The 24105-nt window shown below is 54.2% G+C and overlaps 1 protein-coding gene across 12 annotated transcripts; it reads right to left on the bottom strand.

Moving 5' to 3' along the window:
* Nucleotides 1–237: 237 nt before the first annotated feature.
* On the bottom strand, nucleotides 238–23472 carry GPRC5C (G protein-coupled receptor class C group 5 member C). Of its 12 annotated transcripts, XM_081030284.1 has the most exons (6): nucleotides 15649–15941; nucleotides 11585–11650; nucleotides 8307–9386; nucleotides 5914–6008; nucleotides 3664–3813; nucleotides 238–2154 (listed from the first exon to the last, which is right to left on the bottom strand). In XM_081030284.1, the coding sequence occupies exons 3-6, from the start codon at nucleotides 9352–9354 to the stop codon at nucleotides 2122–2124; spliced, it is 1326 nt and encodes a 441-aa protein (XP_080886410.1). In that variant the 5' UTR covers nucleotides 9355–9386; nucleotides 11585–11650; nucleotides 15649–15941; the 3' UTR covers nucleotides 238–2121. The 12 variants fall into 12 exon arrangements, with proteins under 12 accessions (XP_080886410.1, XP_080886411.1, XP_080886412.1 ...); XM_081030285.1 differs by lacking the exons at nucleotides 11585–11650; nucleotides 15649–15941 and adding an exon at nucleotides 23190–23337; XM_081030286.1 differs by lacking the exons at nucleotides 11585–11650; nucleotides 15649–15941 and adding an exon at nucleotides 17025–17072.
* Between the last annotated feature and the right edge of the window lie 633 nt (nucleotides 23473–24105).

Below are 24105 nucleotides of genomic sequence, written 5' to 3'. Positions count from 1 at the left end.
AACCCAGCATTTCACCCGTGTTCCCCCAGAATGCCAGGCAGCAGGATTATAAGGGTTGTCCCCTCTCCTGCCTCATCCCGAGGCCTTGTGTGTTGGGGTGGGAGTGGGGGCTGCGGCACTGCTCTGAGGCTTGGCTGGTTTGGGAGACCTGGTTCCCCCTCTTAAAATAAATTCCCAACCAAGAAAATGGTTAATTGGAATCAAACAGCCTTTCTTGGTCTAGGAGGCCAAGGAATAAGAGTTAAAAATATATATTGTTAGTAAAGCCCCGAAAAATTCTTGACGGACACAGGGATTCAGGGGTAGTAATTCCTCACCGATGGAGGACAAGGTCATTTAATTCCTAGCATTTATGAAGTCCAAACGACTCTGCTTTGAGCTCCACGGTTCGACAGAGTGGGCGTGAAATTCACCAAGGTGTTGGCCTGACCTCACCTGCTACAGGTTCTGGCCTCTTCTGATTTTCCTCCACTCAAGGCTTGTTTGGGATGCAGCTGGACCACTTCCCTGTCTTCTCCACTTGGGAAGGACTGGAGTGAGCAGGTTCATGAGGTATACCGGAATCCGGGCAGGCCTGCAGCTTTTAGGAGCCTCCCCAGCAGGCCCCCAGGGGACGCAGACTGTGAACAAACCTACATTCACTGCAGGCCACTCCCGAGGCTGCTTGGCGCTGCAAGGACTCACGTGAGACTATCACCTCAAAAAAGCAAGATAGTGCCTTTATTCACCGTAAGGGATCGTGGGGCCACTAGCCTAGATCAAGAGACGTCTGAGGTGCGCCGAGCTTCCCCTTCCTTCCATCGGAGGGAAGTTATACTCCACTCTTGGAACTGAGCAGCCCTGTACAACGAGGGGATTGTCTTACGTGGATGTATAGCCCTACTCCTATCTTCACCCATCTAGCTCTGGAGAAATACTCCAGTGACTAAGGCGCAGGCGGCTGGGGGCAGGAGGGTGGCACTGGAGCTGGGACTGACTACAGGGTGCGGTTGGGCACAAGCCAGCTCACCTCCACTTCTCTTGTCCTCGCCCTCATCTTGGCACCCAGAGGTGATGGTGTTGCTGGGCCGAGACCTGAGCACCAAGGGCATACCTCTGAGCCCCCCCAAGACGAGGCTGCTCTGCCTGGTACCAGAGGACAGGAAAAAGCCAGGGAGACCAATCTAGAGAGGTTCCTGAATCTGGAGCTGTGCACATCTGTCCTTGGTGCCAGCAACAAGCAGGTCCCACAGATGTCCCTCACTTCCCTGGTGGCCATCAGGACCCTCCGGAGCACATCCTCGGCAAGGGGAGCAGCGCCAGCATGTACAGGTACCCAAGGTGAGGTAGAAACCTATTATTTCTGCCCATCCAGAAAAGGTACAATGTTCAGTCCTAAACCCCACAGGTCTGTCCTGGAAGAGGCCTAGACTCCAGGGCTAGTGGTCCTAGACACTCAGCTGGTCCCTGAGAATGCAGCCCAACCCCCATCTTGTGTCTTCATGGGACCCAGTTCATCGAAGGTGGGGAAGGCATGGAGGGGAGTCACGGAGCACGGAGTGAAGCACCACAGGGGCTCAGATCCCAGACCCACAGGCCAGGAAGTTGAGTGGTGTCTGTCCAGGCCTCCAATGAGCTCTGCCCCAGCTCAGTGGCTTTCCACAGTCCAAGTGGTGGCAGAAGGCCCAGGACCAAATTCCTCCATGGTGTGGCTCCAAAGACTCGTAGAGGAGATTTACCTGGATTCACCGAGGTGCAGAGAGCGGCAAGCTGATGCTGGACACCAAAAGACGGCCAGCAAGGCCCGCGGTGTGAAGACAAGAGCATCTGTGGATAGCCATCTGGGAAGCCACAGCATGAGGACACCGGGACTGTGTTATGGGAGGAGGGTGTCACCAGGGGGCTGGAGGCAGGCTGGTATGCAGGAGAGGCTGGGCAGGGCAGGAAGGGGGGTGGTCCTACAGCCCCAGCCATCTGCCTGGGGTTTCACAGGACCATCCCCCCTCAGTCCACTGCTCCAGGTCAGTGGCCTCCAGGCCCTCCCAGCTCCAATGACAAGGGCAGGAAAGGTGCTGGGCCCTGCCCAGCCTGGACACAGGAATGAGGACATCAGGACGATGTGTAGTCCAGGGAACAGGGCGTCTACCATCTCGTTTTATTTTGTGGGGATTGAGCCTAAAGTAACCAGAAAGAACAAGAGTCAAAGGGGACCCTACCGCTCGGGGCCCAAGTACTAGTTTATACTAAAAACAGCGCTGGAGTCCCCGGGGGGCTGGTGCAATCTGACATAGAAGGAAAAGCTTGGGTGAAGTTTGACTTTTTTTCCTCCAGCAACCTTTCTCTCCTTTCCAACAGAAACATTTTTTCCTACAACCAGTGTCAGAAAATAACTTCTGGTTAGTTAGGGAGAAACATTCCCAAGCCTGGGAGGGGCGGGCTTGGCAGCCTGGAGCCAGTGTCCAAGGGTCAGGACACTGCCAATCACGAACGACCAGGCCCGCAGACCAGGCCACTGGGGCCCGCAGACTGTCCCAGACCACTGGATGTCAGGGTCTCGAGAAAACCTGGCCGGTCTGGGTGTGGCCACTTCTAAAGGCTGTGTAAACTCTCTGGGTCAGTCTGCTGACCTGAAAGAGGGGGCAGGAAAACGACACCCCTAACTTACCCCAAGGCCCCATCTTACCCTAAAATGATACAGTTCTGGGATTCTCGAATCTGGAAAGGAGAATACTGTCCAGTCCACCTTTCGGAGCAGTTGGGAGATCGACAATGAGCTAATGTGAAAAGGCTTTACCCTGAGCAAATGAACATTTTAAATCTTGCCCAGGAGTGAAACCAACCACAGCCTGGCCTTTCCACTTTATAAACCCACTTCGTAACGTGATCTAAGAGCACGGAGCACAGCGATCCTTCGATCTCGTCTCCTAAAGGATCTTAACCACCGTTCCCACAGAGAAGGGTTGAAGTTAACCCATCTCCCCTTACACACGCCTTCCACTGGACTGCCTGCTGCGGGGGTCCCTACATGTGGCCAGTGGAGGGGGGCCCAGAGCAAAGCTGCCTGCTTGCAGACAAGCTCAGATGCTGGACTAGACCCCAGACGGGAACCGGCCCAGAAGTTCATTGTGGGCACCCAGGAAAGACAGGGACAGTGGCTCAGCTGGAGATTCCTTCACTGGGTAGAGACGTCAACCACTTAATTGCACAGAAGGAAAACTCACAGCAGATTCACGGAGGAGCAGTTCACCAGAAACCAAGAGCCTGAACCAAGGTCAGAAACGACATTCCCAGAGGAAGGGTTACTAAAGCAGAAATGTGTTTATTAGGCACCTTGTTCCTCACAGAGGAGCAAGACCCCGGACAGAAAGCGCCTGTGAAATCTCTTGAGGTTGCAGGAATCTCCACGAAGACTCTAGAGAATGTGGGCGCTGGCAGGCCACCAGCCCAAGAACACTATTTGGCTGGAGCGTGACCACTGGAGGGGCCCCTGGCTTAAGCTGGGGTTAGCTCCTCGACTCCACAAATACTGAGGAGTGGGTGGGAGTACCCACCCAAACATTGACCAACAGGGAGGGCCCCACGGCTGAGGCACAAGCTGCCCAGGCCAGGTCCCGAGGGCCCTTCCCACTCTGCCTGTCGCCTCCTGGCGCCCACTCAGTCCCACACGTAGGGGTTTCTAAAGACCTGAGAGTTCTTGTCATCTTTTGGCGGTGTGGCCACCTGGTGGCTCTGGGCCACATACATGTCTTCAGCCCGCAGGGTTGAGTTGGCACTGCCCATCACCTGGCTGTTGGCGGTGGCCCGTGGGAGGATGACATCGTAAGCTCCTTCAGACTGGAAGGAAGAACAGTCGGTCTCACAGCCAGGTTCCGCCAGGGCAGACGCACAAACACGCCGCTTCCTGCAGGGCTGTGCCTGCCAGCTCCCCTTTCCCCGTCCTCCACAGACAGGCCCGTGTCAGGCTGGGATGGATAATTGCACCTCTGGAAGTGGAGGGCCTGACCTCTGACCTGAGTCCCTTATCTCACCCAGCATAGGGCCAGGCCTCTGGGCTTTCAAAGGAGGCGCCCTCCCCTCCACTCCTTTCCCCTCCCTTCCCCTCCCCTCCATTTCCTGGGGTTTCACTCAGAGACTGACCCTTTCCGATGAAGCCTCTTCTCAAGCCCCCTCCCTCTCCTCAAACCTTGGGGTCCAATGGAAGGTGAACCACACTGAGCTGCTGTCACCTGTCTGGAGCTCCCAGACTCCCTTCCGCCAAGACTCTCTTACCCGAGTCCCCCCAACGGCACGATAATACCCAACAGCATCATAGCTGCTGGTGTGCCTGGTGAAGGACACGCGTTTCTGTCAGGCCCTGGAAATGCCCACACATTTCTTTCTTATCCAGGAGTCTGGGCTGGCCCATCTGATTTGAGACTTAAATCCAGAATGGCTTTGCGTTTGAGAGTTTTAAAGTTTTGGAGACCCAAATTCTCTGCCTGAAACGTGGTTAGAGCTGCACTGGTCCTGTTCTTATGTGGCTGAGACATAGCTGGCAGGTGCAGAGGGTCCAGGGGCACCTGTCCCAGCTGCCACCCTGGAGAGAAGGTGAACTCCTGGCCCCACCTGCCTTATCTGGAGGGAAAGAGCTGCCACCAACTCCCTGCAGTTCCAGGGCGCCAGGCGGCCTTGGGTCTGTCCCAGTGCTCTCCAACTCCCCTTCCCCTTGTAGCTCCTGGAATGTCCAGATGGGCATTCTGAAACCTGGTGTGAACCAGAATCATCAGGACTGTTTGTTAAGCCACATCCACACCTAGCTGTGGGGGGCTGGTAAATGTTTAACAACTGGGGTGGGGAGGGAGGAAGCCCGATCTGTAGTGTTTGCAGGTCTTTGTACGTGGTTACGCCCATCATGGCAGATTCTAAGTCATCAAGGTGATGTCACCGAAGAGATGCTGACCATGGCTCCCTCACGCCACTAGCCCCACCCGTTCTGCATTTTTAGCAAGATCCCAGGTGATAGTAATGCTGAGTGTCTGGGGACCACATTTTCAGAATCACTGTGATACTGCTGGTCCAGCTCTCCCAGCCCCTTCTCTGTGAGTGAGGGGTGGTAAGATGAGGGCACTCTGAGTGGCTCGGGCCTGGAGGACTCTCTCATGTTTCAGACATTCCTTTGCCCATCCCGGCTCCTGGCTGGTGGCAGGTTCAGGCTTAGGGAGATAGAAGGGGCTAGGGTTGGCAGTTCCAGAGACTTCTGCTTCACCCTGCCCCCGGAGCTCACAGGGGGAAGGGATGAGAACACCACCCTGCTGACCTCCCTGCTTCCTGTTCCCAGCATCCTGCCAAGGCAGGTCACTGACCTCTCCCCACAGCGACTGCCAGGCCCGGAGGAGGAACATATATGGAGTGAGTGCATTTAACTCACCATCTTCCTGTTCCCACCCCCTCCCTGCCTAATGGAGCATCTGGTTTCCAGAACCCAGGGGAGGTGTGAGGTTGAGAGCGGCTGCCTGCTGGTAGGGGGAGGGGAGCTGAGGCCCTCTTGGGACAGTTGTGGTTGAAGAGTAAATACCTTCCCAGACCTGCTACTTGGCCCTCTGTCCCTTTGGGGCCACCAAGAATGACACCTACCTTAAGCTGCTAAGGGTGAAGCTGGTAGCTGCCACCAGCTCAAAGAGCCTGTCCAGCGGTCTCCACAGCAGGCAACCCCAGTCAGTGTGATGCCCCAATGACAAGGTGTAACTGAAGGCCGTGGATATATCAACTCCAGCAAAAGGGCATCAGGAGCCGGGGCTCTGGATTCCCTGAGTCTGCCATACTAAACGGAGACACCTGCCTGTCCCTACCACCTCTACCCCACCCTGCACTGGCCACACAGCCCTCTCTACCCACCCACTGAGGCTGGGCTCTGTGGCCCCAGCAGGGTCATGGGGACCCCGGGACCCTACTCACCGGGCCTTTGTGCATCAAGGCCATCTCAGTGGGCTGGTACACACTGGTCAGCAGCTGCCCGTTGTACCCACTGTATGGTGATACCGGTCTCTTGGCTGCAAGGAAACAGGAATGGTTGAGGACTGGGCTCTCAGCGCCCTTTCACACACTCGAGCAAGGCTCCACTTGCTCCACGGGGGACAAGGAGACAAAAGAGGGGACTAAGCCCCCCAGGGGGTAACATCTAACCAGGGAGGGAGCCTGGCCAGGGGTGGCCAGCTTGGAGGTGAGGCTGTAGGTGGAGGGGCCCCTCCGGAATTCAGCACCCCTTTGCTCAGATACACGGCGATTACGATGCTGCTTGTCTTCCCCTGGGGCTTTCCTGTAGTGTGGGATTGCCCCCCCCCCCCAGTCAGCTCAGAAAAATGCTCCTGTCAGCAACCTCCACATCCCCATCCGCCCTGCGGGGCCAGAGGCCACAAGGGGCACATGGGCCTTCGGCCACCTTCCAAGATGGCCAGCCTCCAGCTCTGGCCTCTATGGCTGTGGGCCAGCTGCCAGGCCCTGGGGCATAAACAGCAGAGACCCCATAGCCCAAGACTCCTCATGTCTTCAGGGCACAGCTGGTGCTGAGTTCCCAGGACCCACAGCCCAGAGCCCCCCAGGGGGACTGAATGCACATCCTGTCCTGCGGCCCCTGGGCAAGTCTCCAGAACTATTTTCAGCTCCAGGAGGCTTCGGTGTGTTGGTTTCCACCCTGCTGGGCGCTCCCAGGGTGTCTAAGGAAAACTGCTGACCAGCCCCGGGACCCAGGAGCAGGCTGGGCTGCGATGGCAGGGGCAGCGGATGTCTGTCTCCTGCAGGCCGATGGCCCCACCGCTCTGAGGGACCACAACTATATTGGGCTTCTAAATGCCGGGTTCACTGGATTGATTTTTCCATTTAGGGAAAAAAACCCTCAGGGCCCCAGAAGTGTTTGCCTTGAGAGGACAAAGGCTGGGAACTATTTGGCCCTGACAAATAGGCATGGGGTGAGATCAGAGGTAGGGGTGGCAGAAGCTCCTCCCAACACTGTTCACAAGCCCCCTCTCCTGCCAGCCTCATCAATTGCCCCCCACCTCCCATACCCTCAACTGGCCCACTGTGTGTGCCAGGGGCCACCCTGGGGGGTAGATCAAGGCTCAAGAGCCTGGTAGGACAAGGGTCACTACTTTCCTCAAAGCAGAGATTACGGAGATCTCAGTTTGTAGAGAAGAGGCAGGGAGATAGTTCTCCGATTCAGGAACTTTCCCTGCTTCTAACTCTGACCTCTGGCAAAGGCCTCAGAGCTGGCACTTGACAATCAGGCAGGTAAAGTCTTAAGCCCCTGAACAGCTTACTCAGCAGTCTGGAGTCGGCGGCAGGGCTCTGAGACTGCACCTCTCGATTTCCGAGTCATGTCAGATAAAGGGACTGTAGCCAGCCTGCTAAAAGGCTGCTAAGAAAGTATGCGCAACACAAGCAACAGGACACATCAGGAAAGGCACGTGGCACACAGCAAGTACTCAAGAAATGCTAGCGGTCCTCGCAGTTCACAAATGCCATAGAAATACTCCTTTGGGGAGCTGGGAGCTCATCTGGCCAAGTGTCCCAGAGAAAGGCCACCCCCATTCCTGCCTCCCCAGAGGGGCTTGGCACAGGCTGCAGAGGCTCCACCCCCCCCTCCTGCCTCTTCCACCCCCAGGGAAAGGGTGGGGAGGGGAGCCCTGACCACCATGGAGTGCTGGACTCTGGCAAGAAAGTCTGTTCCATTAACAAAGAGCTGGGGCAGGAGCTTGGGGACAAGCCGGCTGGATAGTGGGTGCTGCTTATTAGATAGGTATGGCATGAGCACTTTCATTAAAAAGAAAAAAATATATATAACTGAAAAGATTTTTAAAAGAAACTAAGACAACTATGGACATGTACATTAATGAAGGATAATGACAATAATAGTAAAATAACAGTATTACACACAGCGAATACTTCTAGAGTACCTTCCAAGTGCCAAGCACATACATTAATTAACTCCTATGAAACAGGAGCCATTATTATCTCCATGTTACAAATAAGGAAACTGAGGCACGTGACGGTACAATACCAATCAACACTGGTCAGTTCTGGGATGAACAGGAAGAAATGGGGTAGAATTGTGGAAAAAATTGGGAGAAATTTGTTTTATCTGCAACGTTTCAAATTTTTTGGTGAAAATATATTCATGCATTACAGGAGTATAGGAAAAAAAAACTTTTAAAAAATGGAATTTAGGGACTTTAAGGCAGAACACTGTGGATGAATCTCCATAACCTTCCATTTTGCTCGAGACCAGCCCCTGTCCTGCAGTCAACGATGTGGAACAAAAGAAGGGGTCGTGGGGAGGGTGTCCCGTGACCTACCTGAGGCTGGCTCGTCCATGGAAAATGCCTTGTTCTCCACAAACATACTCTGGCCCTTCTGCTCTTTCAGGATGGTGTCATAGCCCACGCCCCGGGTGGGGTATAGGTCCCCTTGGTAGCTCTGCTCCGGGCTGGCCTTGGTCACCTGGGATACCTCGGGGATGACATAGAAGAGCACAAAGGCCCAAGCATTGGCAGCAAGGGCAATGGCCAGCGTGGGGTCGTCCCAGGTGGGACTGTTGTGCTGCTGGTTGCCGTAGGTGTACATGACAATCCACACCACCCAGATGGCGATGGACATGGCCGTGGTGAGCAGCACGAAGACCCCGTGCTTACGCCAGCGCTTAAAGCGGCCACACAGGGTGGGCCAGGCCCCCGTGAAGGCGCCCAGCAGCAGCAGCATGACGTAGATGAGTGCCATGACAAAGTCCATGTTCGCAATGGCGCACGGGGAGGCCGCGGCCCTGCCGGCACTGCCGTTGCCCAGAGGGCCATCCTGGCCCCCTCCCCGGACCAGGGTAATGATCAGCCACTCCGTGTTGATGATCACTTCCACGAGGGTCAGCAGCAGAGCCACGATGAAGATGACCCAGCCCCGGGGCCCATGGTTCTTCCGGGCCAGGAAGTTGAGGGCAAAGACGTGGGCCACCAGGCAGGAGAAGCAGATGGCGAATAGGACCCCAAAGAGGAACCGCCGAGAGGCACAGGTGGAGAAATCAGGCTTCACCACGCAGGCAAACACGAGGCAGAAGAGACCCAGGGTTCCCAGCAGGAAGAACACCTGGGTCCCCAGAAGGCTCCGCTTCTTGGTGTCCTGCACAAAGGGGAGGCTGGCCACCAGGATGATGGTGAGGACAAAGGTCGTGACGACGCCCGCCCCAGCCACTGCCTCCAAAATGATGCCCCAAGCCCCAGAGCGGTCACATAGGTTGTAGTAGAGGGGGTTGAGGTCCGGGCTGCAGCCAGGTGGGGCGTGGTTCTGGGCCTGGGCCCCTGGGAACAGGAGAGGCAGTCCCAAGCATGTCAGCAAGGCTTTGTGGATGGCCATCCTGGCTCCCAGGCCAGGCTCCCACTGGGTCCCTAAAGACACAAGGAGAAAGGCAAGATCAGTCCTCCAAAGTCAGACTCTGACACCCAAGGTGCTCATTCTCCCACCCTGAAGTGGGGCAGACAGTGCAAGTTGATCCTAAGATTGTCCCTCTGGGCTTCAGAATCCTTCTTAACCCAGAACTCCTGGGAGACAGAGCAACTGACCAGAGAGGCAAATGAGATGAAGCCCATTTGCCATCCCTATTCCTAGTCACGGAAGAGGACAAAACTGTCACTGAATTTTCAGGTCCCTGCTTCCACCAACCATAACCTGAGTCCAAATATCCCCTGAGCTCTGGCAGCTATGGGGGTAGGGAGTGAGGGGGTTTATGAGCAAGCTTATGCCACCCATTCAGCACTTCCTCTCTTGCCCTGGTACTTCCAGAGTTCAATAGGCCACATACCACGCCCCTAAACTCCTTCCCTGTGATGAATCAGCCATAGGTTCACTCATTCCATCATCCATTCAACAAATATTTAACAAGTACCTGTGTCAGGCATGACCTGCAGTCAGAAAACATGAAGACAGTTGAAAAGCTGTGTTTATCAGCATTTCCCCAAGTCCTCCCTACCACTTCCCTTTTCTGCCCTTCAATTCCCCACTTTTAGTGCCAAGGCTTTTCTTCAGAATCCAAAGTTCTTTGTCTAGCTCAATTGCTGAAGTCTCAGAATAAACTAATTTTCCAGCTAGGGAGTTAATGACTTAATGCAAAAATTCTCCTACGAGGCATTAACATTTTAAAAACAAGAACCAGACAAGAGCAATGTAAAACCCAAAGGAATGAATGTATAATGGAAGACTTTCAAGGATTGTAGCCGGAAGGCAAGAAAGATGTCTTTTACTCACACCAGGAAGCTAACTTGTTACTCCATCTACTCATTCGACCTGTCCCAGATATCAGCGTTCCCAAAGAAAACCAGCCCCCTCTCAATACCAACTGGATATTTCCTGTATGAAGTGGACGTAAAGAATGTGACAGGTTAAGAGAAATTAAAGACCAAATCAGTCTTTCCCAATCAAAGGCTTTACATTTACTTGGAGAAGAGAAAATTTAAATGCTCTAAAATGCAAGTTATAAATTCCAAATTCTATGAAATGCAGGTTCTCCACATTTAAATCATCCCGTATGTTCAACTAACTAGTTATGACCCTGCCTCTTCCTCTCAGCTCTTGGGCTAGAACTGTCCAGAAAGACAGCAACCAAGCTTTCCTGGGCTGATAGTAACCACAAGTGGTTGGCAAGGGAATGGCATAACCCAGCTCTATCCTCCCCACCATCTTTTCCTCTTTGTGTGTTTTTTTTTGGGGTGGGGTGGGGTGGAGGGAAGGTTTGCACAGTTTACTCCCTGATGTTTTCACCATTCCTGGTTACTTAATTTCTAACAGGCAAACAAAAATCCTAAATCTCAGTCGATAAAAATTGTCTCTCTGTAACTGATAAGTGGAAGGACACTGCTACTAAGCCAGGGAAAATAAAACTCACAAATGAAGTGAAACTGATGTAATAATAAAGATCAACAATTTTCAACGTCCTTTAAGATAACCTACATGCCCCTTGAAAATATTTTAGGTATCTCAGCCTTCTCAGCTACCTCCACATCTTTCAATTAAGCTTGCTTTTCCCATTAACGGTATTTTTTTCCTAAATTAATTTCAATTACAGTTGACGTAGAATATTATTATGTTAGTTTCAGGTATACAGCAGAGTGATTAGACATTTTTAGGCCTTATGCAGTGATCACCGTTAACTCTTAATAAATTAACGTTCTTACGTGAATTTTACTATTGTTTTCCTGAATAACTGGCACTGTAACAGAGCTAGTCTCTCTTGACTTCCAATGCAAAAGCGAGTTTCCCCTACATCATGACTTAAATTAGCTTTTGTTGGGAGACTTTGTGTAATCGTAAACCAATAAAGCACACACAGTATTTGCAAGTGCTGGAAAGAGAAAAGAGGAGTCAGGAAGGGCTAATGGGTAAGAAAGAATATTGAACGACTCCAGGAGGTAATTCACAGGTAATATGTTATGAGATTCTAAGCACTCAACCCCATCTTGGGTGTCTCTGGCTCATAGTAAAGCAGCCAGAACTTGAGGTGACGTCGGGAGCTGTGGAACTGAATGCTGAGAATGGCCACCCAGACTTGGCCTCTGGGAACCCGCACATCTTCAAGTGCTTTTCATCCTACCTCCTTCTTCCAGGTTCCGGTTTAGAACAGGCAATAATCCCAAACCGGCAAATATTTACTGTGCATCTGTGGGACAAAACCAAGTTGATCGTAAACCAATAAAGCACACACAGAGCTTTGGAAATACAAAGAGGAATAAACACAGTCCCTGACTTGTCGGTATTTAAAAATCTAATAGGAAAGATAAGATAGGTCTACAGGAAAATTACACTAGGAAGAGTAAGATAAGCGCTGCACAATAGAATTTATCTCTAGGGGACAGAAAGGTGCTACAGGAACACAAGACGCTCTTCCAGCTGAGGGGCTCAGAAAAGACAGAATGGAGACCTTCCATCAAGTTCACCAAGTATGAATTAAATCGCTGGCTGACGTCAGATTAGAAATGCCACAGGGAAGGAGCATGGGGCATTATACGAAGGCGATGGGGAACCACTGAAGGCTGTTTTTTGTACAGTGGGGGCAAAACCAGGGTTGGGCTTTAAGATTTGAGTCTGGCACGAAGAACACAGGCAACCAATTTGTTGAGGGCACATTCACCCGGTTTAAAGATCGAGACCAAAGGTAAGCCATAATGGGTTACCTGAAAGATCCTTTCCAAAATAAAATCTAAGGCCTGGCTGGATATAGGGGGAAAGGACGCTAATAAACCCATGATACAAGTTCTTATCTGTTAACAGCCATGTCTTACAAAACCCCAAGCCAGTGTGGGGAAGGAACAAACTTTCCTCTACCTTCAAGGTTCTTCTGGCTGGTCTAATAATCAAATAAATAGACGTGAGACAGATTGGCGAAAGGACCAAATTGAATACATAGCTCTATATGGGAACCCCCATATACGGGACAGTCAGAGACCCTCCCCCAACCCCTCCCACCGCCACTCCCAAGCACAGGAGGCTCAGAGTTAGAAAGGGAACACGGCACTTAAGACATTCTGAGCTAATGAGGTAAGGTGCCTTGAGGGTTTCAAAAGTTCATTTGCAGGATGATTAGAAGAGCAGAGCTTTAGCAAACAGGTTTGCCCTGCCCTATAGATAGGTCAAAAGAGGTTATCTCTGATAATTTATTATGGACAAGGCCCCTAATTCAAATTCTCTTAGGTAGTTAAAGTAGGGGTGGGCAGAAGTTTCTCTTGAGCCTGTGGCTTGGCTACTGTTGCCTTTAGCTCAAAACAATCTGCACACCACAGAGGCACACCTTGGGGTGACTCCTTCTGGACCCACACACCAGGTTCCATTTAACCCGGTTACCCTTGTCACTCCTTGATCCACCTTGCTCTTAGACTCACACCCGCCTATACCCTGCAGGAAGCCACACACTAGCCAGGGCCAGAGAAGCTTCACAGCTCTCACCCCGATTTCCTCTTAACTTTGCCATTGGTCCTGGACCTTACCCTTCAAGTCTCCCCTCTGTCAGCCCCACCAAGAAGGGAACTTCCAAGGAAGGAAACAGGAACCTGCCTCTGCTCCCCCATCCAGGTACCATGCTGCCCAGTTGCCCTGAAACTTACCAGCCCCATGAAACAAACCTTTCCCACTCTAGTATGTCTCACTTCTCTGATCCCTGGTAAAGGGAAGGGCAAGAATATACCAGCTCAGCTAGAGAAATTAGGCCAGTTGGACCTGGCTCTTGTCCACTGCCCAGGACAGCGACCCCTGGAAGCCAGCAGCAGACTTAGTGAAGGAAGCTCAGAAGAATTTGACCTGCAGGAGTCCAGATTCAGCCAGTCTGCGGGTGCTACCTTTTAACATGAAGGGGGAAAGGATTTCAACGAAATGGACCCAGCTCTGCCTGGAGACTCTCTCTCCCATGGGTCCTTAGAGCCTGAACCTCTAGGCTGAGTCTCCTGAGACCTTAGAAGCATGTGTGTACACGTCTCCCCTACCAGGCTCTTAGGTCTGAGGAGAGAGAAGACGCGTCCCCTGTAGGACTGACAGCCTTGCCTTAAACACAGCAGGCATCTGAAAATCATTCCCTCACCACGCTCAGTGCCCCCTTATCCCCACCCTGCCTCCTTCATGTTGGAGTCACACCTTCCGCTTTACAGTTCTCAGTGGGAGTGGGAGGGGGCCCTCCTTCTGCCCCACCAGTTTCCCCCAGACATGGCTGTAGCCCAGCCCCAGCTGCAGATTATCTTCTGGACAAAAGGGCCCTTTTGCCTCACCTCCCTGGAATCAGTCAAACACATATTTTTAATAGCCTCTGAAACCAGCCTTTCCCCAGGCTCAGCCACTCAGCCCAATCCAGTTCCAGAATCCCCTTCCGCCCTCTTTCCCTCTCCAGGGGAGCAGAGAGGCCTCAGGGGTGCCTGTGGGTTCAAGGCCCAACCAGCCCTGACTGGCTGCACCCAGCAAGGATGAGGCAGCCAGGCCCTCTCACCTTTCCAGAGCAACCAACTTCCTCACCCCCCACCCCCAATCCACATAAAGGCCTGAGAACCATACTGAAAAGAGCATACTGGGCTTCACATTGCTGCCCTGGTCAGTCTTCCAGGCTCAGGGGCACAGAGTAAGATACAGACCACAGCCAGTGGTTACCTTCCAGGGTGCCATGACCCTGAGAGCTCCCTCTTGGACGTACCTATGCTCACCCAGGAATCTCACAGAGCATCCTCCTTCCTCCCTGTCTGTCACCACTCAGCAGCCTGTCAGGAGAGATGGATGGACCCAACGACAGCCTTCCCACCACCTCCCCTCCTCCTCCTTCCTCTAGGACCTGAGATGCCTGTGCTTGTAGGGAGCCACCTCAGTGCCCAGGTTGGGGGGCTGGGAGGCATCCTGGAACCCCAGCCTGGCCCTCCACACCAAGGATGGGCTCACGGGCCAAAATTCCATGAGCATTCTGAAACTTGGATGTCCCAATCCAAGGGTCTGTTCTGGAATGTGCCCCACCCCCCACTAGCACTCCCTCCCCCACCCCCAGCCACACATCATGGCTCACGGCGGGGCAGGGGGCGGCTTCAGGAGCACAAAATCGTATTTCCACATATTCTGGTCTCCGTGCTTTAAGGATCAAGACTGGCGTTAAGTGACTGGGTTTTCCTGGATATAAAACTGCAGGCCTGGGGATGGAGGGGCGCTACTCAACCTGAGGCTGGAAAAACCATTGGGGGGTGGGGGGGGGAGCAGGGGATCTAGAAGCCACGCTGCCAGAAGTAGAGTCTTGATTGTCTGAAACCCCAAACTTGTGGCAGGAAGATTCTGAGGGTTGCCCTCTTCACTCCTCCCGTCCCCCCACTGGGGTCTACACCGACGCTCCGCGGGACATCGGGACACAAGGCGCAGGGCAGCCAGCCAGCCTCTCTCCCCCATTTCCTCGGGCCACAGAAACCTGCCCTCCCCATCCACGGTAGCGGGCGGCGGAAAGGACAGCTGCCCAAAGTCACTGTTGACTGTGGATTCGCTCAGAGCGGCAGCGGGTTTGGAGGGGGCACCCCTTGGAGACCCTCATCGGGGACTTCTCCCCCCGCCTCCCTCGGGGCGCCGCGCCGGACTCCCGGCACCCGCAGTCCCCAGCGGGGTCCGGTGCGGAAAGTTTCTGTAACTGAACGCTGTTGGCGCGGCGTCCCCCGCCCCGGGGTTCTCCACCCCCCGGCCGAAGCCCTCGCCCACTCCGGGCCAGCCTGACCCGACTCTTCCGGGCGGCCGAGGGGAGGGCAGAGGGGGAAGGCAGCTGCCCTTACCTGGGACGCGCCGCCGGCCGGGCTACGGCGCGGCGTTTGGGGCCAACTCCTGCCCCAGGCGGGGCGCGGGCGGAGGTGGGAGGGACTCGGCTCGGGACGCAGGGCCAGGCCCGGCCCTGGCCTGGGGTGGCGGGGCCCAGGCGGGGGCTTGCGGCGCGGGGCCTGCCTCTCCCCGGACCGCGGCGGAGCCGGCGGAGCTCGGTCGCTAGCTCTCGCGCTGGCCTCTCCCCGCGCTCGATTCCTTTCTCTCCGCGAGGGTGGGCCCGCGCCTGCATCACCGTGACATCACCTCCATTCAGGCGCTTATCGGGCGACCGCAGCTCCAGGTATGTGCAGTCGGTTTACACTGTAACAAAGCCCTCCCATCCCTCCCCCTCCGACTCACCTCCAGGCTCCGGCAAGTCGCACTTTCCGGCCGGGGAGGGAGATCGGAGTTTCTGGCGGAGCTGGCGAGCGAGCTGTTGCTGTTTACCGCCACGCCCCCGCATGCGGGCGCGCGCGCACTCCCGCGCACTCACTTTCTGGACTCAGCTTTCTCTCCCGAAAGCAGTTTGGGGTGCAACCCAGCGCACCTTGCGGGCCGACTCTCCCTCCTCGCATTTTCTAGAGCGCGGGCGCACACGCGCGCGCAGGGGCCGCCTTGGCGCGTCTCTCCGTGGCGTACCTCTAGCCTTTGTCACCTTCGTCCCGGCTCTCCCGTGAGACACCCACCGGACACAGTTCGCTGCTCCGGGCTGGAGCGAGGCGCACTCTCGGACACAAAGTCCGCCTTTGTCACGCCTGCTGCGCGCCCTCCCCTCCCCGAGCTTGCACACGTGGACACACCACACACCGAGTGTCCGCTCCTGCACGCGTGGTCCTTTCCCAGCACCCAGGCCACCAAGTATGCGTGGGAACACCACAGTGCGCGCCCCTAATGCGATGGGCTGAGCTCAGAACCACTCAGGGCGGTGGGCAAATATCGCCCTGGGCCCGACTACCCAGCGCCTGGGTTTCCTGCGACCCTCCCCCAGAGTGGGCCCAACTCTGAGCGCGCGCTCCCCTTTCCGTGTCCCTGTTTTTTGTTCCAACTTGTCCTAATTAGCCTTCACGCTCCTGTTCCCCGAGGTACAGTATTTAGCCCGGCCCCTGCGGTCTCTGCGCTGCGTGGGCCGTGACTCCGAGACCTGCCCCTCCCGCGGCCCGGGGACTTTTCCACGAGTTCGGCTCCCCCTGGCTTTCTCCACGCCCCACCCCTAATCCCTGCCGCGGGGTGGATCAGCCGGTGGCCACCCTTTCCCCTCCGGCCCGAGTAACCAGCAGAAAGGGAACCGCAGAAATGGGGAAGCGAATCCAAGCCAGGACTTCCCCGGCCCTGTAAACAAGAGATTTTTCGGCTGCCCTCCCCCGGGGCTGCGGGCTCTGCGCGAGGTGGGCTGCGCAGTCCCCGGCGCCCAGCGGGGCCTAGTTAGCACGCGCTGGAGGCCCGGCGGGGCCGCGGCGCACCGGGAAGCGAGAGGTTGTTGGGCCTGGCCGGGGCCCAGGGGACGCAGAGGGAGGGCAAGGCGCCGGGTCTCCGGGGTGCTGGTTCTCGTGACGCCGAGTTGCCTGGGGGATAGCCAGCGGCGCGCGGTCGGAGCCAGCCGGTGGCGGGACGTGTTTGCTCAGCCTGTAGCGCCGGGCGAGGGCGGTGGGGTGCGGGGGGAGCGGAGGTGGGCGAAGGGGAGGCAGCGGGTCACGGATGGGGGTGGGGTGGGGGTGGCAGGCATGGGGGAGGGGTACCTGCCAGGCTGTTCGAGCGCCTCAGTCTCTGACAACCCGCAGTCTTAACTCCGTGAATCACCCTGAGCTGCCGGAGCGATAAACCTCTGGCCGGCTCCTCCCGTCGCTCACCGGCTTTTCGGACTCCAGCAGGGAGTGTTTGCTTAGCGGCTGGAGCTGGCGGTGAGGCCCAGGTTTTCTAGAACCTTGTTTCTCCCTTTCTGTGCCTTGCCCTCGCCGGCTGGTCTCGGAAACGTGGCGAAGACTGAATTGTTTCAGTTTTTTTCAATATGAAGAGGTAAAGCACCTTTCTGGGGCAGTTGTGCCTTTGGTCTCCCTCCCCTAGCAAAAGCCCCCAACCCACAACTCAGGCCCCCTCCCCCCATGCGAGGGTGTGCAGACGCTTGTAAGGTCCAGGCAGCTGGGTGCCCACAACGAAAAGGCAAGCAGCTGGTCAGACCTAGTGAAATGGATAAGTCACTCTGGCTTTATTAAAAAGGCTTCCAGTGCTGAAATCAGTTTGCTGGGAGGGGTCGCTTATTAGAGTGACAAGCCAATTCAGAGAGCCCTGGGAAAGGGATGAGGGAAGTGGTCTGAGAGAGACCTCTTGTAGACAGATGAGTTGTAGAACTGTCTCAGTTTACATTCAAACTTTCTGAACCCCTTCGTTCTTACAGGGACCTTTCCCAAGAGGCAAGTCTTCCCCTTCACTCTGGCCCCAGAAAGGGGGAAGTAGGGGTACCTGGTGCCTGGCCACCCACTGGGAGTCATTTGGACAGAAGCCTGGACACCCAAGCGGTTGAGCTCTGCCCTCAGCCAGCCCTGAGCCTCAGATAGCAGCGGAAATGTAGGGCAGTTTTCTGAGAACTGTTTGCTTGTTCCCTTTTCTCCCCATCTCACTGCGGAATAGGATCTGTCTTCAAAACAAAGCCAGGCCCTTGGGGCGGATGGCCTGAGCCTTTAGGTCTCCAGGATCCCCGGTACCCTCAGCTTTATTCCCCCAGCCTGTGCTCCGTGAGAGATGGGGAGACTGGAAGTGGAGACGGTGAAAGCCTCACCCCATCTGTGATTCAGAGGGTAGTGGGTGCTGCTGGGCACAGCAGGCCTGGAGTGACTAGAAGGGAAGTTCTGTGGGAAGTAATGTTGCTTTCCAAGAAAAGGGTCATCTTTGCCCCCAAACGCCCCTCGCCCAATTTAATAACCCACAGGCATATAAGCCTTTATGAATGTCATTTTCACCTAATAATACTTGGAGAATTACCCATATGGGTACTGCCCACCCACTGTTCAGAGAGATCCTGGATGAATGAATTGTAAAGGAGTATCTTCCTCTCTCCCTCCCTTCTCCAATATGGTGCTTGAGTTCCTGCTGGCCCACTGAAACTACCTTCATTCATTGGACTGCTTCCTTCTTTGAGCTGCAAGAGTCTAAGGTACTGACCAGGCCCAGGGGTCAAGAGCAGCTCTGCTGCCTGCCAGCTGTGTGACCTGAGCAAGTCACTTCATCTGAGCCCCACTTTCCTCTAAAACCTGTATAACACCACCCCCACATCTTCTTGTAACATCTACATGAAGCTACGTCTAAAGGTTCCTCAAGCAAACCTGGCACTTACAGATGCCCAGGGATGAGCCTCTCCTTTCCTAGTCCTTCCCGTCTGAGCCTTACTCCTATCAGTTAAAAAGGCCTAACAGTTTTTCACCCAAACTTGTAAAAGCTGCTTCTCTGACATCCTTTTGATTCTGTCTTATTATTTATCAGAATAGCCTTGGCATGCCATGCTCTAGGTCTTCATCTGTGTTGTTCCTTCTACCTCCAACATTCTTTCCTTCCCATCTCCCTTTCTTGGACCAAAATTTTAAACTCTATATCAAAGCTCAGCTCCGGTGCCCCTTCTCTGCGAAGCTTTCTTTCCCTTCCCCGGGAAGAACTATGTGACCTGCCCTGTTTACCCATGGCCCATTATACATTTGTTTATTTTTCATTGATCCTAGCGTATCGTTATCAGCTTTCTAAATTGTTGTCTCCCCAATTAGACTGTGCCCTTCTCAAGGGCAGGGACATGTCTCACATCTTGTTGTCCCTGGCATCTGGCCCAGAGCTTGGCACACGGCAGATCCATTATTCTATGACCCAAACAATAGCAGCAAGGGTTGAGATACAGCCCCTGGAGGGCAGCCCTCTGCAGACCTTCCCCTCACACCAGGAGCCTTGCAAACAGCCCTGCACCTGCTCGCATCTGCCCTGCCCACGGGGGCCAAGCCTTCCTGGGAAGCAGGCAAGCCCCAGTGTCTGGTGAAGAAGTCCACCTTTCTGGGCCAGCAGAGCTCTGCGTCTGGAATCCAGGGTGGGGCCTTGCCTGGGGTCCTGGAGCACTAGGGGTCAGTTCTGCTCCCTAGAGGGACTTCCCTTTTGCCTGGGGAGCAGGAGTCCTGGAGTGCAGTTTCAGCTTGCAGAATCTCTTTCAGGAGCCATTTCCTCCTCTGGCTGTGGGAGGCCTGCTTCCCCTTCCAGGGGGTGGAGTACCCCTGGTCTTGCAGCCAGTGGAGCGAGAATAGTTCTAGTTCCGAGAATAGTTGCTCACTGAGCTGAGGGTGGGGCTCTTGGCTACCTGACAGGTGGGTGCCTGGAATCTAGTGCCAGGTCCCTACTACCCCACCACCAGCTGGTAAACAGATTTTGCATTTGCCCTCTGCTTGCCCCGGCCCCTGTATTAACTGGTTACTGCCCAGGCTTCTGTGTCTGGATATGTGTCCTTTTCTCTTGGGCTCATAGGACTACCTGCTTGGAGCAGCAGGTGCCACCTGGGTTTTTGAGAGGAGCCAGGTACCAACGTGACCCCTTAAGAAGCAGGAAGCCAGGCGCAGGGCATAGGTGAATGTAATGCTCATTCACCACAACCAGTTGCCCATGGACGATCCTTCTGGAAATGTACCCAGAAGTAGGCCTTGGGCAGAGCCTGCTGGAATGTCACCTGATCCTGAGCCCCCACAGTGGCCACAAAATCTTTTCCCTGTCCCCCTCCTGTCCATGGCTCAGTGGCCACTGGCCAACTCCCTGTGGAAGAAGAGGACTGGATTTTCTGAGCTGCCCAGGTCTGGGCAGTCTCCACCAACAGACTGAGTGTATCTAGGAACCAGGGTCAAAGCTGAAAGTCCAGGATTCGGGCCCCTCAACCCACCCTCCCCTTCCAAAATCAAAAAAGAAATGTGCAAACAGTGCTGTGTTTAGTTCCCCCATACCTTCATGGAGAGTCTTACCCCAGATCTGAAAACATTTCAGGGCGTACCCTCTACCTCATCCCAGTAGCTAGCTACACACGCCCAAACTGATAACCCCTGCATGCAGTCTTCCCACCATTCCCCAACACCTCCAGCCACCCTGAAACCCTCATGCATTGTGGGACACTCCCCGACTTAACCCAGCACTCTTTGCTCACAACACTTTCCCTGGTTCCCACTGCCTTTAAGTGAAAAGACCAAACTCCCTGGCTCGGCATTCAAGGCCTCTGCAACCTGCACTCAACCCGGGCTCCAGCCTCATCTTCCTGCTCTCCCCCACAGGAAGTGGCCACTTGGGCCTGAGAGGTCAGCTCTGAGTCAGACCACCAGTTACCTTCCTGTCGCTTCACTCACTGTCGCCATCCAATCCAGGAGGCCCCCACCTTCCTGCCTCTCTGAATCAATCCCCCTTCGAAACCTTTGACTCCCCCCAGAAGCTTTTGCTGGGGACCCCACCCCGTAATCCTCCTCCCTCTGCTCTCCCACAGCCTCCGCCTGGCACTGCTTTGCACTGTTAATTATATCTCACGCATAGATCTCTTGTCTCCCTGATTCTGTGATAGGCTCAGTGGAGAATGGACTCTAGATTTTATGTCTATTCTTCCTGGCAGCCCCGACAATATTGTATTAATATACATATTCATAAAAGTCGGCAGTAAGTATCAGTGGAATGATTGGCCAAGAACTGGGAGAGGCCATCAGCCTTCCCTCAGGGGAAGGTGTAGATTTGGCCTTTTTGCTGTCCTGAACCCAGCACTCAGCTCCTGGCTCCCACTGGCTCCCAGATCCCCAGGCCAAGAAGTTCAGAGCAACGCTGACTAGTCTGATAATGCGTACCCGTAACAGCTTCCCTCTGTAGCACTGTACACTTTTCAAAGTGTCTTTTATATATATTTGATCTTTACAACCCTATGAGTTCAATAAGGCAGATAGTCTTATCTCTATTTTATAGATGTAAAAACTGAAGTTCATAAAGGCTAAGTGATTCGCCCTGGATCAGAGCCCATTTATTTGAACTCGGTTGGTCTTGCATGTCACTGTGCTACCCCGCAAAGCGCTCTCTTGTCTCTTGGCTAGCTCTTCATTTGCTGCCTTATGTTTCTTCAGGTACATGTCTTATGGCCCCAGCCCGGGTGCTAGCTCTTTGAGGGAAAAACATGTGCCTGATCCCTCTTTGTGTGGCCTTGGTGCCTCGCCCACAGTGGGGCCTCAGGGAATGTCGATGAAGGAGTAAATAGATGAAGGCTTTGCACAGGCCAGCACAAGAGGATGTTCGCGACGGAGCTGACCTGGTGTCAAGCGGGCAACCTCCCTTCTCAGCTGCCCTCCCTTCTCCCAGCAAGACAGCACTGTGCTGGGCATTGTCCTGCCTGTGGCAGGGCTGTGTGTCTCCCTTTCTGTCCCTTCTTCCTTCTCCAGCCCTGTTCTGGTGGCCACCAGCCCCTATGGGCACGTCCTCTCTGCACACACTATAAACTGCCCTGCCTTCAGGGCCACTCAGTCCTTTACCAGCCTTGCCAGACACCAACATAGTTCACTCAACAGCATTCAGAAGACCGCCCCCTCTCCTGAGATTTGAGGGTACCCCTGACTCTCAAACTCAGCCTGGACATCGAGATGATGGGGGGAGAGCCAGGGTGCCACGGGAGGGCCAGACGTGCCCACACTCACCAGGGATGGCGCCTCCAGAAGGGCAGGGCCAGCCAGCCAGCTGGCTTCTGGGTTGTACCCCGTCCCAGCTGTTCCCTGCTCTGCTTGGGGCTTGACTCGGCTCCCTCACCGGAAGCCCAGCTGTGGAGTAGCCCGAGGCTGCCGGGAACCTAGCCGTGCTATTCTGGGAGCGTGTTGGAGCTCCGGGACGCCTGGCAGCAGCTGAAATTTCAGCCCTTTTGGTTTCCACGCTGATCTTCTCCCCTCTGATGAAAAGGCAGAGTTCAGTCATTATGTAAAGTCCAGAACCACTGATGGCGTATTTGAGGGTCTTAATAGCAGCTGTGGTTAGGCTAAAGTGGGACCTGGCCATAAATAGTCTATACTTCAGCTCTCTGATGCAACAGCCTTCGTTCTTGCTGTCACTCGTGTGGCCCATAGTCTTTTTCCTTTAGTCTTACAATCTGTCCTCATACCCTCCTGCTGCATTAACCCATTCGCAGGCATTCTGGCACAGTCCCTCCAGTAAAAGCCAGTGATGGGTTTCCTCTGAGGGCCTTTTTTCTTTCTTTTTAAATTGAAACTGCATGATTTGATTCTGCAGTGTAAACAATAAAGTGTTAAGACTGAGTTTAGGTGACACAAGACTCAAGTCATAATCAAACCTACCTTACAACAAAATTAAGCCCCGCGGTTAGCCTGTTTTTGGAGAGCCCTCAGAGTTGGTCCCGAGATGATGTGGCTGGCCTCGTGTGGGAACAGGACGGCGGCCAGGATGGGAAGAGGGCCTACCCAAGGTCACACAGTGATGGATATAAAGGTTAAGCCTGGTGCTCTAACTTCCTATAGTTTTAGAACTGAAAGGAGCCGTAGAGTGGTCCAAAGAGCACAGAACTTCCTTATCTGTAAAATGGGATAATAATTGGCTGCTACATGATTGCTGTAGCGATTACTTGAAACCATAGATTTGAGAGCCTCTGTCCCAAGTGCCTGGTGATTCAAAACCTTCTGGCCCAGCCTCACTTCCGTCCGCTGCCCGGTCTGTGTAGGGAGAAGGCAGCTCATAAAAAGGGTGGAGAAGCTGATCCTTAGGCCTTCTCAAACTTAAGTCACAGTTTCAGAGTTGTTTGTTTAAAAAGCAGATTTCTGGGTCCTATTGTGGACTATTGAACCCAAGTCTCTACCCAAGAAGCTTAAGAGCCTATTTTACAAAATCCTTGCCCCCCCCCCCAAATATAATGCATGATGTCCACTGACCTTGAGAACTAGTGAGGCAAGGTTAAACGAAGAATTGTTCAAGTCAGCTTGGAGGAAAAGAAGCAGAATCAGAGGCAATGCACAAACAACATGGATGGCCGTGAAGGAGTCTGACGTCACAGGTGGTGGGCAGGTTCCCTGCTTCTCCAAGAATGAAAGACTTTGAAGGATGGGCGTAAGGGTGGAGCCAGGGTGAGGAGGCACAAAGAGATCCACGAGGAAGTGTTGCAGAAACCCAGAGCCTGCAGCTTTCTCTCTTCCTCCCCACGCCCTCCCATGCCCTGTGCTGAAGGGATGATAGTATCAGGGAGGGACTATTAAGGCTCCTCCCATGTCTTGCTCTCGGGGGGGGGGGGGGGGGGGGGGGGGGGGGGGGGGCCCTTTCTCAAGTATCTGCTAGCCCTGTCTGAAGTCATCCCAGTGAGGCTATGGTTCCTTGGAGTTCAAGGCTCACCACCATCACAGTTCCCAAGAGCTCATTATTACTATAGGTTTCTGAACCCACCCAGACTCTATAGATGAACAACTAACTGCTCCAGGTGATGCTTGTGTCTGATAAAGTTTGAGAGCCACGGAAATACAAATCTCTCGTGATTACAAGCAGATACTTCATAGAAGGCTACAGTGATGGGCGGAACTATGGGCTGAGGAGCTGCGGTTGACCAGAGGGTGTGTGGTGGGAGAGCCGTTTGATTAAATGCATGCACTCCTGGGAACAGGTTTTGAGGGGGAGACAAGCAGACGAGTAAATCAGAGCGTGGAGTCCTTAGGGGGGTCGGCAGCGCTGCCCTGAGAAGCATTGGCTGGACCCACATGATTTAAAGGCCCTGGGGAAAATGAGTAACTCAAAGAGATGGCTTAGAACTCAGGCTTAAATACCATCTTCAGCTAAAGACAACAGAAAGAAAGGTATGGG

This window comes from Rhinolophus hipposideros (assembly GCF_964194185.1).
Source record: "Rhinolophus hipposideros genome assembly, chromosome: 20".
In the NCBI taxonomy this organism is placed as follows: Eukaryota; Metazoa; Chordata; class Mammalia; order Chiroptera; family Rhinolophidae; genus Rhinolophus; species Rhinolophus hipposideros.
This window is presented reverse-complemented; position numbering and strand designations above follow the sequence as displayed.